This window comes from Sorex araneus, chromosome 1 (assembly GCF_027595985.1).
Source record: "Sorex araneus isolate mSorAra2 chromosome 1, mSorAra2.pri, whole genome shotgun sequence".
Lineage (NCBI taxonomy): Eukaryota > Metazoa > Chordata > Mammalia > Eulipotyphla > Soricidae > Sorex > Sorex araneus.
This window is the reverse complement of record NC_073302.1, coordinates 439531113-439550629: the sequence shown is the minus strand read 5'-3', so window position 1 is coordinate 439550629 and position 19517 is coordinate 439531113. Positions and strand designations below refer to the sequence as shown.

Sequence of the window (19517 nt, the reverse complement as noted above, 5' to 3'; positions counted from 1 at the left end):
CGTGCGGACTCAAAGTCTTCACTCTTACCAATGAAGAGAAATTATTAGATGATGCCTATTCGGCAGGCCTGATTGTTGGGGAAAATTTCCAATCAATAATAGTGAGTTCTGTATGGAAATATGAAATGTACTCAATATATATAGAGAATAATGGGAATATCATTAGCTACTTAGATGGGGGGTGGGGTGGGAGGGGGGTGTATTGGGGTTCTTGGTGGTGGAACGGGTGCACTGGTGAAGGGATGGTGGTTTAATCAGTATTTGACTGTGACTTAAACCTGAAAGCTTTGTATTTTTTTCTTGTTTTCACGGTGGTTCAATAAAATATTTCTTTAAAAAAAAAAAAAGAAGTGGGCTGTCTCCCAGGGCAACTCCTTCCAAATTACTCTGATGTACGCTCAAACCCCACCGCCCTTCTTCTACAATCAGATCCAACCCACCAGCCCCAAAACCCTCTGATTCTTCTCCAAGATTGGAAAAAATTCCTTTTTCAGCACCTATGCAAGGCAATGATTTCAGACAGTAACTTAATTTACTATGCCCCCTCTTTGAAAAATCAGTGTAATTAGCAATGTATTTTAAAACTTCAACTGAGTACTAAGAAAAAACTAAACTCGATTCCCTCCCAACCCCAACGAAGTGACAGATAATTTATAATTTTTTCTCTTGCAGGCCATCTGCCTTTTAACAGAAAGTTTCAGAAAGTGGCTAAGTTTTGCCCAAAGTAACAAATTCGTGAGAATGATGTAGCATTGCGCTAGAGAGTTTTAGAATGTCAGACACAGAAGGGAGGTAACTATATTTTGACAAAGAAAGGCTCTTCAGATGACTGGATAAAGCAACTAACTATGGTACATCTATACAATAGAATACTACACAGCTATTAGGAAAAATGAAGTCATAAAATTCACTTATAAATGGATGGACGTGGAGAGTATTATGCTGAATGAAACAAGTCAGGAGAGAGATAGAATGGTTGCACTCATTAGTGGGACATGAAAAATATAGTATGAGACTAATACTGGAGGACAGTAGAAACACAGGCCAAGAGGATTGGTCCGTAGTTGGAAGCCTGCCTCAGGTTCTGGGGAAGAAGGCAGTTGGGATAGAGAAGGGACCGCTATGACAATGTGGTTGGAAATGATCACTTTGGAAAAGAATCACATGCTGACAATAGGCAAAGGAACAAACAGGATAACCTCTAAGTATCTGCATTGACAACTATAGTGCCCAAAAGGGAGAGAGAGGTGGGTGGAGGAGGGAGAGAGAGAGTGAGAGAGAGAAGTAAAGTGCCTGCCATAGAGTCAGGCTGAAAGTGGAGAAAGGAAAACTGGGGACATTGGTTTGAGAAATGTGTACTAGTGAATGGGTGTTCGAACGTTGTATGACTGAAACCTATGATGAATAGTTTTTTAATTGTGTATCTTACAGTGATTCAATTGAATAAATAAATAATATTTTTTTCAAAAGAGATGTTCTTAATTATCCTTATTTGTTCGTAGCCAATAACCAATCTGGAACTCATTATTTTAAACGGAAGACTTGTCCCTAAAGCCTGAACATAGTGTGATGCAGAAGAGATGGTTACCTTCTGGATATTGAATCTTTTAAATGATTCAAAAGAAAGAACTTGGATGATTTTTCTAAGAGAATTAGTTGGTTGCAGAACAGAGAGCAGACACCAAGTCTCAGGAATTGGAGGGTAATTTTCTCCCACAAGAGAACAGTCTTCAAAGACAAACACTTAATCCCTAATATAGTATGTGGGTGGCAATAACTTTGCAAATACCAACTGGATACCAGAGTTTTACATGTATCCTACATATAATGGGAGACTACTTTAGCCTTTGCTCTGGTGTTTATTAACACAGTCACTGACCCCCACTTGCATTAACAAAATCCCTTAGGTTTGGTCAACTCACTCATGCACAAGGGGCCTCGCCACGGTGTCTCCCCTGGTGTGGGCGCGATAGAAGAGGGTGTAGAGGTAGGGCAGTAGGGTGTAGCGAATGTTCAGGTATTTCCTGGAGGATTTCACCACTTCAGAATCTGCTCCAAAGAAGGCGGGATCCTGTTCCTATGAGGGAAACAAGGGTTTGTACATGCAATACGGATATTGCGAACAGAACACATGCAAGGTTCCAGGCTCCTTTCATAACAACCCGGAGTTTCTTTGTGGAAAGACCTTAGTGGCCTCCCGGCATCCCAGTTAAGCAATGGGCCATCAGTTCCCCAAGCAGGTGGCCATTCTTCACCTGGCGTCTCATCCTGCCTCATTCACAGCTTAGGGTGCTTTTCTCTGGAGGCTGCTGCAGGTCTCATTGTAAAGTTTTGCCTCATTAAATTCTTATTGCAAGATGAGCAATGGAGTTCGTGTGCACAGATGGAACCCCTTAGACCCACCATTCCCAGGAGGCAGTAGGAGCAGGCACAGGGTCTGGGACAGCACGTGTGTGAATGGAGCAGTGCAAGCTCTGGTCCACTGTAAACAGCAGCATTTATTAGCCAGAGTGAAGCACCTACAGGAACTGTATCCACAGACATCTTGCCAAGGACCCAGACAGAATCCAGTCCCAGTGTGTGCCATGTTCATTCTGATGGGGGACTTACCATGAAACCTTGGCTGTTGTGATTTCTGGAAAATGGATAAAAGGCTCCCAGCTGCATCCAGCGTGTGCAGAGCTCCTCAGTGGTGTCCATTGAGAAACCACATATGTCAGCCCCTACCTGAAAGGACACACACGCATCGTGTGTGCTTAATTCCTCAACCCCACCTGAGATTCCTATCCCAAGTGAACTTTTTAACCTCTTCCCAAGGAGGCTAATACAATGTGCTCAAGAATGAGTAATACCCTGTGTCCACTCTGTTCCATTGGTTGGCTTGAGTATATTGCTTTCCTTTTATGTGCCTCAGTTTCCTCCTTGTATTAAATGAGTATATAGGGTTTTAGTAAAAGGGGTCACTGTCACTGTCACTGTCATCCCGTTGCTCATTGATTTGTTTGAGCGGGCACCAGTAACATCTCTCATTGTGAGACTTATTGTTACTATTTTTGGCATATCCAATATGCCACGGGTAGCTTGCCATGCTCTGCCGTGTGGGCTTGATACTCTCGGTAGCTTGCAGGGCTCTCCAAGAGGGGCGGAAGAATGGAACACAGGTCAGCCGCGTGAAAGGTAAACGCCCTACCGCTGTGCTATCACTCCAGCCCAGTAAATGGGGTAATATAAGTAAATCTCTTTTTGATGAAGAGTAGTTAGAAAAACTGATGATATATATTTTTTTTGTTTTAGGTCCACCACTGGTGCTCAGAACTTACCACTAACTCAATGCTCAGGGATCACTCCTGAAGAGGTCAGGGGACCTTATGAGCCATCAGGAATTGATGCGGGATAGCTGCTTGCAAGGCAAGCTCTCTACTCAATCTATCCATCTACAAGGTTCAAGCATTCATTACTTTGCCCACACACTATCAGAATTAATCTTCCAAATGCCACTCCACGGCCACTCCCCTATTAAAATATGCTCTATACCACTGGGGCTTACTGTTTTAGTCCTCAATACCTAGTTCCAAGTATTCTTCCCCAAAGCATTGTCTAATCCACTTGTACATACCAGTCCTTATGAGTCCCCTAGCTGCTTTTGCTTATCTTAACTTCTGAACCTACCTTGTGAGCTTGATAATGTGTTTTTTTCAAAGTTAAGTGTCAAGTTCTCCAAAGGGTTTCTCTTGACTCTCTCCTCCAACTTCCTTGTATTTCATATCCTTGTCAGAGTTAGTAAACCCCTTTCTCAAAATCTCTCCTAACATTTCATTATGTATTTTTGATTTATTTATCTCTCTTGCAACTTGTCATAACTATTTGCTTGCATCTATATCTTCTCTTACTAAATTGTAAAGTCTTTGGTAAAAAGGAAGCTGTTTCTAACAGTATAATTCTTTCATTCGCCATTATCACCAGGCATACCTAGTCAACACCTTGCATGTAGATGACCTCAGTGGATACATACGTTGAATTTAACTAAAACATTCCAAAAGCGTTTTGAATGCAGGCAGCATCACGCGCCTCTCTGAGTGCAGGGTTTAGAGATGTGTTCAGTTTGTGTAACGATCCATAGCATGTATAAGGACTTGAGCATATTATTGCATATATAATACATCAGGATGTACTTTTATCTTTATAAAGCAGCCCAAGAAAGAATACCATGGGAGCAGACTTATGTGCTCCACTTTCAAAAGAATGTGTGCACTCAAAAGAGTAAATTTCTGGCCATGGAGGGTAGAAAGGAGAAACTTATGATTTTGAAAGTTTCTAGAATGGGAATTTCTAAAAATTGAGGTTTGTGAAAGTACTTAAAATATGGACTGACCATTGGAATACCAAACAGGTTGAACTCAAGCATGCTAGCAATGGACCACCGGAGATCATCCCAGGTAGCTGCATTGTCTCCTAACCAATGGCCTGCAAACTTGCCAGATCCCGCAAAGGTAGAGCGGGTTAGTATAAAGCTCCTCTTTCCGGGGAATATTTTCTTGGCAGCTCTAGGAGAGAGAGATTTGGGGAGTTAGAAGGTATCATTAGTGTGCTCCAGATCAAGGGAGAAAGTCACAACATGAGGATCTAAACAGTGAGTAATACCCGGCTTCTTTATTTCTAGGTTGTTCTTGGCAATATGGACATTCCTTCAAAAACTAGAAATTGAGCTTCCATATGACCCTGCAATACCACTTCTGGGAATATATACAGAGGGTGCAAAAGTGCATAGTAGAAATGACATCTGTACCTATATGTTCATTGCAGCACTGTTCACAATAGCCAAAATCTGGAAACAACCCAAGTGCCCCAGAACAGATGACTGGTTAAAGAAACTTTGGTACATCTACACAATGGGATACTTTGCAGCTATTAGAAAGGATGAAGTCATGAAATTCGCATATAAGTGGATCAACATTAAAAGCATCATGCTAAGTGAAATAAGTCTGAAAGAAAGGGACAGATATAGAAGAACTTCACTAATTTGTGGAGTATAAAAGAACATAACATGAGACTAACATCCAAGGACAGTAGAAAAAAGGCCAAGAAGATTTCTCCATAGTTGGAAGCTGCCTCATGAGTGGCAGTGGGGAGAAGGCAGCTGGAATAGAGAAGGGATCACTAAGACAATAATGGTTGTAGGGATCGGTTGGGATGGGAGATATATGCTGAAAGTAAAGAACCAAAATGATAACCCCTCAGTATCTATATTGAAAACCATAATTCCCAAAAGTAGAGAGAGAGTTTGGGGAAAATTGCCTGTCATGGAGGCAGTGGGAGGGTAGTAAAGGTGGGGTATGAGTGGGGGAATTGGTAGTGGGAAATGTGCACTGGAGGGATGGGTGTTTTATCATTGTGTGATTGTCATTAAAACATGAAAGCTTATAACTATATCTTATGGTGATTTAATAAAATAAAAAGAAAGAGAGAAAGAAAGAAAGAAAGAAAGAAAGAAAGAAAGAAAGAAAGAAAGAAAGAAAGAAAGAAAGAAAGAAAGAAAGAAAGAAAGAAAGAAAGAAAGAAAGAAAGAAAGAAAGAAAGAAAGAATTGTTTTTAAAAAAGTTATTCTTGGAACCAGATCACATCAATATGTTTATGTTGTGCTTTGATGTGTTACAGACATCATTAATGTCATCATTTCAAATAGCTTCAAAACCAGTTTTGAAAAGACTAATCATTCAAGGCATAAAACTTTTATGAAATGAAAATAAAATTTAACTGCACATAGATGTATACACATTGTCTGTCACAGCAGGTCATTTTAAACATTCACAAAAATAAACTTACTAATATCCTTTTGGAACTTCTTTTTGAATAATATTTTCTTTAAGTAAATATTTTAAACATGCAGATGTAAAAAGAATTTAAGAATTCTATTTGAGACTCACTCTAGCACCCTATGAAAAAATTTTAGAATTCCAAAAGCATGCATTCTGAAATTTCATACAAGTATGCCACTGATATACCAAGAGTATCATACCATGTTTGATGGGTGTAAGGTAGAAGACAACCAATCTTGATTTAAAAATATATACTTATAAGTATATATATTAGCACTCAAACTCTAACAACATATTAATGATCTCTAATTCAGAGGTTGAAGGCCCCAAGATGAGATACAACCATTTTTACACACTTTCCTCTAAGGAAAACTTTTTGGAACATTTTCAGTCGAATATTCGTAACAAGCAATACAAAATAAACTATTTAGCATCTGCTTTTGGGGCAGGCCTGCGTGGTGGTGGAAAAATTTAAAATAATGATGGTAGGAAGGTGTAATGGAGCTGGGATTGGTGTTGAAATATTGAATGTAATAAATTACTGTGAATAACTCTTTGAAAATAAAAAAATTACCAAAAGAATTCTATTTGTACTGGTACATTTATATAAGTAAATATAAGTGTGAGTAATCTCTATTTTTAACTATACACATTATTTTGTTTGGGGGCCATATCCAGCAGTGCCGAGGGCTTACTCCTGATTCTGCATTCAGGGATAATTGCTGGTGGGACTTGGGGACCATTTGTGGCACCCTGGGATTAAGTCCCTCAAGGCAAGCACCCTACTGGCTGTACTATCACATCAGCCCATAAATCCTTAAAAGCTTTTGCTCTACAACTCATTCCAATCAATTTCAAGAAGGGTGGAATTACATCTACGACTGTGGTACTAACTACATGGGGTTTGGGTCTGACACTTTTGTTGTTACAGTGTCGGGGTGTGATTACCAGTGCATTTTCCTCCCTATAAATTGGGTTCACACACAGATGTAGATAAAACATGGGAGCAGATGCTGAGTCAGTACCTAAAACCCCAAAGCATGTGAGGTCTGGAAGTTACTCAGTCCTTCATACTCTATTCTAGGCAGTGCGCCCCAGAGAAAAATGTGTGGGTCTGGACTTACACAGAAATGGACTTGAGTTCTGCTTTTACAACTTATTGATTAATCTCTGGACCTCATTCAAGGTACTCTTTATGTCATTCATCATTTTTGCCATTCATTTTTCTCCTATTTTATGCTTCCTATAAATATATACTGGATTCCTTCTTCCCTCTGTGCCAGGTAGTATCCATCTTCTTTCATCAATCTCACTAACTCTCTTATCTTGTAGAGTTCTTTAAAATGGTAAACTGATCCGCAGATCTACCCAGATCAATCACTGGATCCCATGACAGCATAGCAACAGTGGCCTTACTCTGCTGTGGCAATTGCCATGGAGTAGCCGTACAGGCTGTGGACATCATACTGCTTGCCCCAGTGCTGGACCGCATCTAAGCAGAGAGTAGTGCTGAACAAGAAGCCATCCAGGATTCCTGGGACAAAAGAGAGAAAGAAACCAGTCATTCAAAGTCTTAGAATGAAATGCTCTATTCCTAGACCACCACAGAATTATAAAAGGTATCTTGTTGGACTGACACAGAACATGGCTGTCTTCCCGGCTTTCATATTATTAGTTTGCTACATATGTACAGTAGTTCCTCTAATAGTTTATATACATTCTCTTTCGAGGGAACTCAGGTGACCACAAACAGGCATTTTGAAGTAAGAGGATCAAGTATGATCAGTAGTACAATCTCAGTTCTTCAAACGGAGCTAGGCTAAGTGGTTCAAGAACAGTGATATAAAAAAGTAGATATTGAAGGCAATCAAAGTGGTAGCCATCTCTATAGACTGAACTAAGCCATATCCCCACGCCGGCTGAGAAGAAATATCCTTCTTTCTCGGGAAGAAACGCGGCGTGGCGTTAACCATAGTATGATGTCCATTAAGCTGACACGGACCTGGTGGCGTGGGAATGGGATACAAGGGAATAAATTATTATGTACTTGGAACAGCGGGACGCTGATGGAACCTCGAGCTGGGGCCGATACCAGCGTATTACTTTTGGTTCCAGAAACTGCTGGCAGACATTCTACCAGACTATCAACTAAGCCAGAGCCCCACGCCGGCTGATGACCGGAAATAACCATCTTTTTCGTTTTTTTTTCCCTTTGTCAGGCAGCGTGGTGATTACTAAACAGGCGTGAACTCGGTGGCGTGGGACGAGGGGGGGAAAAATATAGAAAAGTTATGTAACAGACAGCGGGACTTAATGTCTCTACATTCTCAGCAATGGAGAGCTATCAAATGCTTCCTTGACAGTAGGACTGTCTTTTCTTTTTGGGGGGGAAACCCTAGCAACAATAGTGAGTTATGTGTTAAAACATGGAATGTAACCAAGATAAAGTGTAAACGAAGTGAAATTTATCACTTTCAAGGGCGGGGACTGGGGAGGTGGGAGGTGGCGGGAGGTATAATGGGGTGGTTGGTGATGGAATATGGGCACTGGTGAAGGGAAGGGTGTTTGAGTATTGTATAACTGACATAATCCTAAGAGAACTATGTAACCCTCCACATGGTGATTCAATAAAATTTATTAAAAAAATGAAGTCCTAAAGACATAAATAAATAAATAAATAAAAAGAAGATGGGAGGCATCACCGTTCCCAGCTTCAAACTGTACTGCAAAGCGATAGTAATTAAAACAGCATGGTATTGTAATAAAGACAGACCTGCTGACCAATGAAATAGAGTTGAATATCCTGACACACACCTCAAATATATGATCGTTTAGTCTTTGATAAAGGAACAACAAATATGAAGGAAATGTACACTGGTGAAGAGATGGGTGTTGGAACATTATGTGACTGAAACCCAACCATGAACAACTTTGTAACTGTGTGCTCACTGTGATTCAATTTTTAATTTTTTTAAAAAAGAATAATAATATCGACTGGAGTGTAAGTTACAATTTCACTCCACTGATAAGATGTAGTCAAGAATGGAGCTCCATTCTCTTTTTTTATATAATGTAGGAGCACTGCTATTTATTCAGTCATTGACTAAGCTGATTGAATTCTCCGTTCTCTTTTATTCATCTCTTTTAACTTCCTATTGACCCTCACAAGTTCAGATACAAATAGACTTAAATCTTAATTATTGCATAACTTTTCAATAGTTTGCTTGCTTCAAATTTATTCATCTTTGAATTCATGTCATACATTAATGCCAGATCAATATTTCTAAAACCATTTTATTATTCTATTTTTCTCTTCCTAAATCAAGAAGAGTTTCTATAATCAAAAGAATAGGGGCTGGAGAGATAGCACAGCGGGTAGGGCGTTTGCCTTGCACGCGGCCGACCCGGGTTCGAATCCCAGCATCCCATATGGTCCCCCTGAGCACCGCCAGGGGTAATTCCTGAGTGCATGAGCCAGGAATGACCCCTGTGCATTGCCGGGTGTGACCCAAAAAGCAAAAAAAAAAAAAAAAAAAAAAAAAAAAAGAATAAAGAGTAAACTGTTTTACCAAGACTTGAATCCCTTTCCATTTCATTCCAACCTATCTGTCCCAAATTTCAATTTTTCCCACCAGAAGATAGGATGTCTTTACAAGATACTTTAATTCTAGTTTCTTATCACATTCTTCCTCATGATCCATTAATTTTTATATTATGTCATTTGCTCTCTTTCTCCTTTTAAGTATTATGGTTTGCAATACAGGTGCTATCCATCAAGTTTGGTCCATAGTCCATTTTTAGCACACATATCCAATCCTGAACAAGCCCTCCAAGCTCTTGTATCACCCTTACTTTATAGTGAGTGTGATCAGAGCTGGCAGCCTGTCAAACATGCATTGCCAGCAAGACTTACTGGGAGTGAATGGGGGATAATTTAGATTGCTTCTGGAACATCCCGTAACTGAACCATGCACAAAGTTGGTGACTTCATTCATATCCTACAAGACAGGAAAAAAATCAAGAAAATGCATTGTGTTATACTGATGATACCCTCTTTATGTAAAGAATCAGAGAAATAATCATAGACATTTCTGTTTCAAAGAAATTTTGTGTACATGTGAAGAAATAAATCTTCCTGCTCCTTAACCCACTGAAGATTTCATGCCGAAGTTTCTTAGAATCCCTTTGACATGATATGCTTATAGTACCTAGAACTGAACAGTCTCCAAACAATAGAAAAATATTTCATTATTATCTGTATATATGATTTGCACATTCTCTACGTATACAAATAAAGCTGTCAACACAAAAAAAATATGTATTCATAGTCATAAAAAAATGAGAAGGTGAGCTTGTGCTAATAACTATGCAATTGAGATTGCGACCAAAGTCCTGTTGGTAAACATTTTTGGTTGATAAATATCATTTTAGAAGGCTTTTCCTTCCAGCATTTTAGATCTATGGATAATTTGAATATTCTACATTTCTCTAATAAATAGAAAAAAGGTCCAGTTCTTGAGATTTCTGAATATTGCTGAACAACTTCTGCTTTACATTTGCTTTTAACTAACCTACAGGAGGCATTAAACCATTGCTATGGTTTTGTCAGACAGCTGGGGACTTTAGCTCTGGACAGTTGGTCAACATGTGCAAAGGAAAGAGCCCTGAACTGGTCATTGAATAGGTCCTATACTTTGCCACAGCATGATGTATTTTTTTACTTTAGCTCATTCATATATAAAGGAAAGCAAGACTAGGGGAAAAGAAAAGATCTGAGTTTACTTCCAATCCTAATAATTTTAGTTTGACTCTAACCTGAATCTTTCAGTAAGATCATTAAAATAGTTCCTAGAGTATTTGATAGGTGCAATATTGCTAACCTTGCTTTCTTTCCTGCTCCTTCTCTTCTTTATGATTTTCTAGTACAGATGTACACAGGCTGTATGTCAACCACTGGAAAAAATTCAAATTATTAAAGACTCACAATCCAGATTCCATCAAACTCCACTTCTTTAAAGAAACGCTCAAATTCATCTGTCCACCAAGCAGCACACTGAGGGTTGGTATAATCAGGAAACACAGTTTTTCCAGGCCAGACCTGTAGCAGAGAAAAAAAATACTGATCAGATTAAAGTGACTCAATAGAGGACTGGGCACTTGTCTTATATGAAGCCAACCCAGGTTTAATCCTAACACCTCATGTGGTCCCCCAAGCATTGCCAGGAGTGATCCTTGAATGCAGCCCTGAGAGTAAGCCCTAATTACTACTGAGTGTGACCCCAAAACAATCAACCAACACATTAATTAATTAATTAATTAATTGATTAGTTGACTGAGTATATAGTTAGAGAGTAGTTTTTTTAAACTAATCTCAAAGAGATGCCAATTGTCCCAGTTCCACAGTTCCAGGACACCTCTAAATTTGACAATACTGACATCCCAGTAGGAGCACAGTTATTGTTTCAAGGGACTTGCCAGTGCTTGGAATGTAATAATGAGGAAAATGGGTAGGTATTTATGGAAGAAAGATGAAAGGTAAAGTTTATCCCAAACATGTAAGGCATCTGGAAACATCAAACAAAACAATTTTACACAGACACACACATACACACATACACCAGCCACCTTTGCCACGCCACAACTTCCCCTTTTGACTTGCCTCTCCGATGATTGGAGTTCCATCAGGGGTTTGCACCCACACCTTCATATGTGAGCCCCTGTCATATGGTCCATAGGGATTAGTCTGAGAAGAGTTGTTAGAGATGGCTGGATCCTAAAAAGGGGGCAGGAGGGACAATAAACAATTTTATGTTAAATTAGAGACAATGAAAAGTTATTGGATCAGTAACTTTGTGAGTAGAGCCTCGCAAGCTACCCGTGGCATATTCAATATGCCAAAAACAGTAACAACAAGTCTCACAAAGGAGACGTTACTTGTGCCCGCTCGAGCAAATCGATGAGCAACGGGATGACAATGACAACTTTGTGAGTCACGATTCTTTAATTAAATTTTTTTAAAAAAATAAAATATATTGAGAATTGGTAGGCAAAGAAGGGGGTTGAAGTGGAACATACCACAATGATGACCAATTTCTGCCCATTATTGTGCAACTCCTTAGCAAAATTAGGGAAGTCCTTGTATTGTACTGGATTGTAAGTGAAGTCCTTTCTTTGATCCATATAGTCAATATCAGCGTGTTGCACGTCCTAAAAATATACAGATGCCCACAAATCAGCACCTAGGTGTTTTGTTGTTAAAATTAGTTGAAAAGCTTACCATTATGATTATTCCTGAGAACAACTGATTCTGTGTGGGACACTCAAGAGAGTTCTTTTTTAATGTTCCTGATTTTATTTGAGATGTCATGATAAGCATTACGGTTAATGATAGGGTTTCAAGTCTACAGTCTTCCAACACCAACCCTCCACCAGAGTGTCCACTTCCCTCCCATCACCTGGATCCAGCCCTGGCATTGAAGTGCCTCTTTTCCAATAGCAATTTCCAAAGCAAGTGATCAATTGTTACCTAAGACTGGATCTCACCCAGGGATCATGTTATTAACATCATCCTACTTTACCCTGCCCCCAGGCATCAAAAATCAATCTCACTGATACTTCACAATTATTTTTAAAAGTCACTAAAATGGTCAAAAATATATACAGAGCCAGATATGTCTATCTATCTTTTTTCTCTCTATAGATATGTAGATACTGTTATATATATGTATATACACATATTTATGACATAAATCCTAGTCAATTCAAGATAAAAGGGGAAAAGACTGTCTCTCCCACTTCTTTTATTTCACTTTACTACCCCACATTATTTTCCTTTTCTTTTCTACTTCAAGTCTTTATCAAATATTCTTTCTGAAGTTTGCCTAAATAAAAGCATGGACACCAAAACAAAATTGATTTGTGTTATAGGGACTAAATGTCTGCCTCTTAGGGAATTAGAAAATGAAAAGTAGAAGGTTATTCCAGAAACTTTTTGGTTTTCCTCTTTGTCTCTAATTAAACCCTCAACCCTTTTTTGACACATTAGATTCATCCATTCAAAACATTAAAAAACAATTACATGTATAGACTGTATCACTTTGTCACTTAAACAGGGGAAAAAATGGCTGAAGAACTCAAAAATGCATTATATAAAAGGAAGTCAAGGAAAATTTTCCTAATAAGACATAAGAAAAAAAGGCAAATAAATGGATTGCCTCCAACCTCATAATGATGGCCTTTAACTACTGTTTCATACTAAAATGAACCTGTTCGTGGGAGAATGGTTGGTCCAGCAGAATTGTCTGGACTTTTGCCTATGTAAAACTCTTGAGTTTATCATTCAGGGGGAGAAAGTAAGACAAGGAAATTCTGATTGGGGAGGCATCCAATGGCCTTACTCACATAAGGAATCTGGGCATCCCGGTTTCTCTTCACGACTTCTTTCATGTTATCTAGGGATCCATAATCATAACGGCTGAGATGAAATCCAAGTGACCAGTAGGTGGGAAGGACTGGCCGTCCAATGAGCTGAAAGAAAGCCAGCCAATATTCTGCTTTAATAAAACTTTCTCTAAACCTTGGTCGGAGGGTACAAAACATGCTCCCTGTTGTCTGCATACTAGTTCACTAATGTCAGAACATTGTTCTATTTTTTAACCCCTTTATAACTCATCCCTGACGTAATCGATTCAAAATAGTAGAGTTATAATAGGCATTTTTAGTGAACCTCATTGCTTATTTGGTTGACTTTTCTTAGTGCGATTTAGGATTTTCTTGGTCAGCACCATGACAAAATAAGATTACCTCTAGATACTCTTGAACAACTTGCTCTGGAGTGTCCCCCAGGAAGACATAGAAGTCAAAAATGCCCCCAATGGTGCGGTAAGTGATGGCTGGGGCAGGCTGGAGAGAAACCTCTGGAAAGATTTTATAAAGGAGAGAGAAGTTAGAATTTATCCTAGAGTAATATTTATGACATTTTAGATTAGAGGATCACCACTCATGTGAACTTAAACAAATTGACTCTAATGCTGCAACATTTGGATATGAGGGAGAAAATGCTGGTAATTACAGTCTCACAGCACCCCGGAATCCAAGAGAAGAGACTAATTCCCAACATTGGTGGTTGCAGTATAGTATTCCATGTCAGAAAATAGGCTCCCATCAAAAAGCAACTAGATTCATGGGTGGTCCAGAGTAAGCTACTATGGCACCAAAACTGTTTTATGTTAAAGGTCCTAGAGTTTCTGGATTCTGCTATCAACCTGAAACCAGAATCTCTCTAAATAACTTGGTCATTTAATAACCACACTCTGACCCAAGAACTCTATTATCGCTGAGACCATGAATTTACATATCATCAAAAAAGCTGTCATCACAAGCAAGCTGTTTCACCCAATTTTTCTCCCTCAGCCTCATTTATCCTTCTATGTCATTTGTTTTCCCACTGATGCCCTTTCTATATCCCATTTCTTCTTAGAAACTATGTCTCACCAAAAGAGCCAATATCTCTCTCCTATTTACCAGTTGGAAATTCTGGGCTATCAGCCCCCAACTCTAACTGCTCTTCCCCAAAGCCCTTGTGTGCACATCTGTTGCTCTGAGATGAATTCTGTCTTTTTCTCTTACTAACCTTTCTTGTCAGTTTGCTTTATAGGTCCCTGTTAATTGAACCTAAAAGGGCAGAGTTTTTGCTGATATTCATAGTCATAGACCTTGCTGTTTATATCCCCATAATCTTCCAGAGTTTTAAGAATGCAACCCAGTTAGGTGCTAGCTCAGTGAGTCTCAGAGCAAGCAAGAATCAAATTTAAACCAAAAAGTTCAGACATTGTATCATAAATTCAAAACCCCAATCACAAGTCTCAGGAGTGATACTCCTGGTACTCTTGTTCATAGAACAACTCACAGAGTGTCATGATTCTGGGACTTTCACCTGAAACCTGACTTGACTTGGGCAAGGCGGATGGTGGAGAGTCTTTTTTGCACCCCTGAGGACTACCTGAGTAATGCCTGAGTGTAGGATGACATTACTTTGTCCTCTCCCCCCTTGCCATGAGTAGCTTGTCCCGGTTTTTCCCGGAGTTTAGACTTACCCCAGTCTCACCTATCAAGGTGTTCCCGAATCTCTCCCATCACTTTGTTTAGCTATAATCACTTCTCTATGCTCTCTTCCCCAAAACAGTTAATCCGAGGCTTTCCTTTAATCTGACTCTGCTAATTTGTAAGGTCAGACCTTCCTAGGACACTGAATATTATAACATTGCCTTTCTCCCCTCTTTATGCCTTTTGAATGATTTACTTTAAAGCAATGTTTTTTTTTTGTATAGACACAAGAAGACAATATTATGTTTTTGTAACTTGGGGCTTAATTGGCTTCAAATATTATTCCCTCCCAGGCATCTGCTTTCTCCACTTAAGCCTCAGTTGCCCTCAGTTCCTAGCACCCCAAAAGCAGGGTCCCAACGAGGGATGGGATGGATCCAGGGCAAGCGGTGAGTTATGTGCTACCCTGGCATCGAGATGGGCCTAGCCAAAGTGCCTAATGCTTAACTATAAGTTAAGAGCTTGATCATAGACAAATGCTGTCATGATCCAAAAGTAATGATGAGACTAGGACCCTGCTAAGAATACGAAAGACTTATCTGGCTTGAGCACTGTAGTCTGAGATCAAGATGGCCCCTGGAGAGCAATTCTATAAGCTTTAATGCATTTCTTATTGTGTCCATACAAAATGATTAATATTATGAATTCTTATATGTTTGCTGGCTGAGGAGAGGAGAAGCACACTCATGGGACTCCGCCCTTGGGTGGATCCTCCTGCAGAAAGGGAGTCAGTCCTAGGAGAAGCATCCCCTGAGAGAAAGGAACCTCAACCCTATTGGTGGTGAGCACACCTATGTGTATGCCCCAAGCCCCTCATGCTGGGGGGATTTAACTAGGCTGTAAGAGTGGGTTGGGGGGCCAGATCCAGAGATCCAGACAGATCCAGAACCAGGAGAGAATCAGAGAGAGAGAATGAAATAAACTGATCAAGCACCCAGTTTGGCCTTCTTCCTTCCGTTGCCTGCCCTTGACCGACAGCACACACAGCGGTTCCAGGACACCGAATGCGAGCGGTGAGACAGAGCCGCCAGGAGAGCCCACGAGTGCACACGCCCCTCGGCGTGCTTTAGTTTTTTACACCTGAGTACTAATCACAGCATGGTAGAGATGGTAGAAATTTTTAATGATAGGGGATCTGCCTTTCACCCCTGAGTATACTGCCTGAGTACTGCCTGTGTACTACCCACAGCATAGTCTCGCACCACAAAAAGTGATCTCCAATACCACAACAAGAGTGAACCCCAGAACATTGAAGTCAAGTATGAAGTCCCACTTCCATGGTCTATATTCATACTGAAAATCAACATCAAGTCAGCTTTTGACCGTCCACTTCACAGCATAGCTCTTTCGATTCCTCTTTGGGATACCCTAATAGCGTTCTCATCCTGTTTGCGTAGGGCCCAGGTCTCTGAGGCATATGTTAGTGCAGAAAGAACGGTTCTTTTTCAATTAGAATCATCTTAGATCACATATATTGATTCTCATAATTTCTAAAATGTTTACATTTTACTTTTTATTTAAAATTCCCCGAAAAGTAGATGCATTTGTACGCTGATTTGAAGGTGGCTTACAAGACAGAGGTTCATGAATAAATTGGAGGCTACATTTTTGAGAGCAAGGTTTACTCTCAATTTCTATGCTCATCTCATTGTAGGTCAAAAATGGTTTCTGAACCATCCAGGCTACTTGGAGCACAGATCCAGTCCTTTGCTTCCTAGGGGAGAAGAAGATCAGTGTTCTATGCCCAATATCAACCCAGAAAGTCTATTGTTGATTTCCTAGGATGATTTCACTGGTATGTAATTCATTGCCACCTGAGATGTACTATTGATGTAACAGGAAAACAAGATAATAACACTGATTTAGTCTAAAACCATTGATAATACCTAGCTTGCTCAGATGGTAGAGCATGAGAGCATAAAACCTACAAAGATGGGTGATCTAGACACTTTCTAGTATTCTATCATGTGACCTCATTTGATCTTAAATAATTTGATCTCACGCTGCATGATCCTGGAACTTCACTTTACCTTGCTCACCTTGTCCTCCCTGAGCTAAACAGTAAAATAATATTCACTATTCAATTCTAGCTCCCTGGTTAGATGTCATCATCAACACCTGACTCAGAGGAATTGTTTGTTTCCTACCAGTGCCTCAATCAACCCTTCTATAGGATCAAAGTCAAAAGAACACAAGCACATTAGCAAAAGTTGTCTTAGCATTAGCTGTTTTCCCTATATTCTACGAAATAGGCCAACAGAGGTAACTAGACTCAGCATCATAAGCCTGGCAAGAAACCCCAAACTACAGAAAATGTTAATAAAGAACAAAGAACAGGAAGTCCAAGACCGTATAAATCCCCAAACTTCCATTTAGTCATGACTATAGGACTCTGCCCCTTTTTTCTCAACGCTGCGGGAAAGGGACTACATGTCACTCACGCACTGTCTCACATACATTCCTTCCGTCTCTTACCCATGGCATTGCTGTTCATCAGAAACACGCCAAAGGAGGATCCACTTGCATCTTCTAGGCACAAGAAGAATGTCTGCACACCATACAGGTTAGTTCTATCCTGCAGAAAGATAATATAAAAATACATGTGTAAAATCGTCTAGTCTAAACCTTATAGAGTCTTAATATCAGTCAGACAACTAATAAGTGGCTAGAAAGCAGATACCTGAGCCCTAACAGGTCTCTGTCAGGCCTGACAAGACCTCCTAACAGTTGTCTTTTGTGTAAACACGAAAAATGATCCTTGAGAGCTTCAGCTGCTGCTGGACACATGTGTTCATTTAGTGGCCTGAGCTGCCTCCCCGCCTCTCCACCTCCCCAGGGCTCCCCAACAGAGACACAGAGAGATGGGGAGACCTGGAGGCTGGGGACCACAGTCAGATGGTGAAAATGGCCCGTTTAATGTAGAGTTGTAGCATACTTATAGAACATCTGAAGGGGGGTTGAGGTAAGCACAGGTGTGGTGGTCATTTACATAGATAAACATTTGGCAGAGGAAATTCTCTTGGAGAGATCAACTCAAGGAGACACTCTGTCTCCCAGGGACAACTACATTGCTTTTATATTTCCCTCTAATTGTATAAATTACTAGCAGTTGTTTGGATAAATACAGTAAGAGTCAAAGATCCCAACACTTACTTCTTTGGGCTGAGAGCAAGCAAGGCTTTTAACACTTTGTTGTCTGGGCTCTGAGGGCAAGCAAGTCTTATACCTTAAATCCCAGACTAAGTCCTCAGGCCAGTTCAGCTAGTCCTTCCCCCAGGGTGTCCTGTCTCTTAAATTGTAACAGTTTGTATCAAAACCATGCATTTATGCTTTCTGAAATATCCCATTTTGCTGCCCGGTAGTTTTGCCACTCGTTCCCGGTCCATCCCAGTCCCATGATGGGACCGCCCTTTTGGGGTGTTAGGAACAACAGAAACTGAAGCCTGAGTCAAGTAGTTATGACCAAGTAATTATGCCCAGGAGCCGATATATTTCAGCGTCAATCAACTCCCAAATATTAGGAGCATAGCATTAATGGTCTTTCTGTGTTTAACCAAAGAACATTGCTCTATGGTAACATATAAAAAGGCTATAGGGAAAACAGAAAACCAAGTACAAATATACAGCACTTCAAATACAAAGCAGTATAAATACATGTTCAGAATTACCAGGAAGTTTTGTTTTACAAGCAATCAAGATTGACATAGGGAACTGTGATAATGAAAGGTAAAATACAAGGGAAAGGTTACAGATAAACTTTAACTAAATTAGGGATGTTAGCAAGGGTATGTTAAATTTCTCTAGGAGGAAGAAAGGGGACAATTCACTGATAAGCCTAAAGCACTTAGGGTTAATATCCAACACAAAGGGAAGGTTGAAGATAGACTTTGACTAAATTAAGGATGCTAACAAGGGCATGGTAAGCTTCTTTGGGAGGAGGAAAGGGGCAATTCACTGATAAAGCCTAAAGCATGTAGGGTTGATATCCAAGAGTCTTTCAAACTCAAGGATGACTTGAGAGTTTTGGAAGAACTGTTTTTGTCACATGCTACATCTCACCCCAAATGGAATCCCTGGGAATAGAGAGAGACATGGATACTTTGCTCAATTTCACCCTGTCTTTCCAATATATAGTCACATTTGAGAATCACTGTTCTCAAATGAAATGTTTCAAAATTTGCTATGCAGGCAACTGGCATTGTAGATAAATTGGTAAATGAGAGAAGGAATGGAAATGCGGGGCTATACACTTTGAGGATCAAAGATCCAAGGTTCCTGTGTTCTTCATTGTTCTGCATAATCAGATAAGTTGCTGACAGACCTGTCAGTGATATTGCTGAGCCAAAAAATTAACCCTGATTTGGATTTAGCAGTCAAACCAAACAGACATGCAAAAAAACAAAAGAAAAACTTAGGAGAGAAAAAAAAAAACTAAAATTCTATTTTTTCTGTTCTTGCAATGCTCTCAATTTTCTTCACACAAAGAATGATTAAAATAGAGCTTTTTGGGGGGCTGGAGCAATAATAGAGCGGGTGGCACATTTGCCTTGCATGTGGCTGACCCAGGTTTGGTCCCTGAACACCAATAGGCGTAAT

At 39.9% G+C, this 19517-nt stretch overlaps 1 protein-coding gene across 1 annotated transcript in view; it reads right to left on the bottom strand.

Annotated features, from left to right (window-relative positions):
* LOC129402573 (maltase-glucoamylase-like) overlaps window positions 1–19517 on the bottom strand; it is a 92178-nt gene that overhangs the window by 49592 nt on the left and 23069 nt on the right. Inside the window, 11 exon segments of the mRNA XM_055129608.1 lie at window positions 1923–2077; window positions 2611–2727; window positions 4373–4544; window positions 7233–7350; window positions 9730–9814; window positions 10801–10914; window positions 11476–11589; window positions 11892–12023; window positions 13218–13343; window positions 13620–13732; window positions 17397–17496. Coding sequence (XP_054985583.1) covers window positions 1923–2077; window positions 2611–2727; window positions 4373–4544; window positions 7233–7350; window positions 9730–9814; window positions 10801–10914; window positions 11476–11589; window positions 11892–12023; window positions 13218–13343; window positions 13620–13732; window positions 17397–17496 — 1346 coding nt within the window.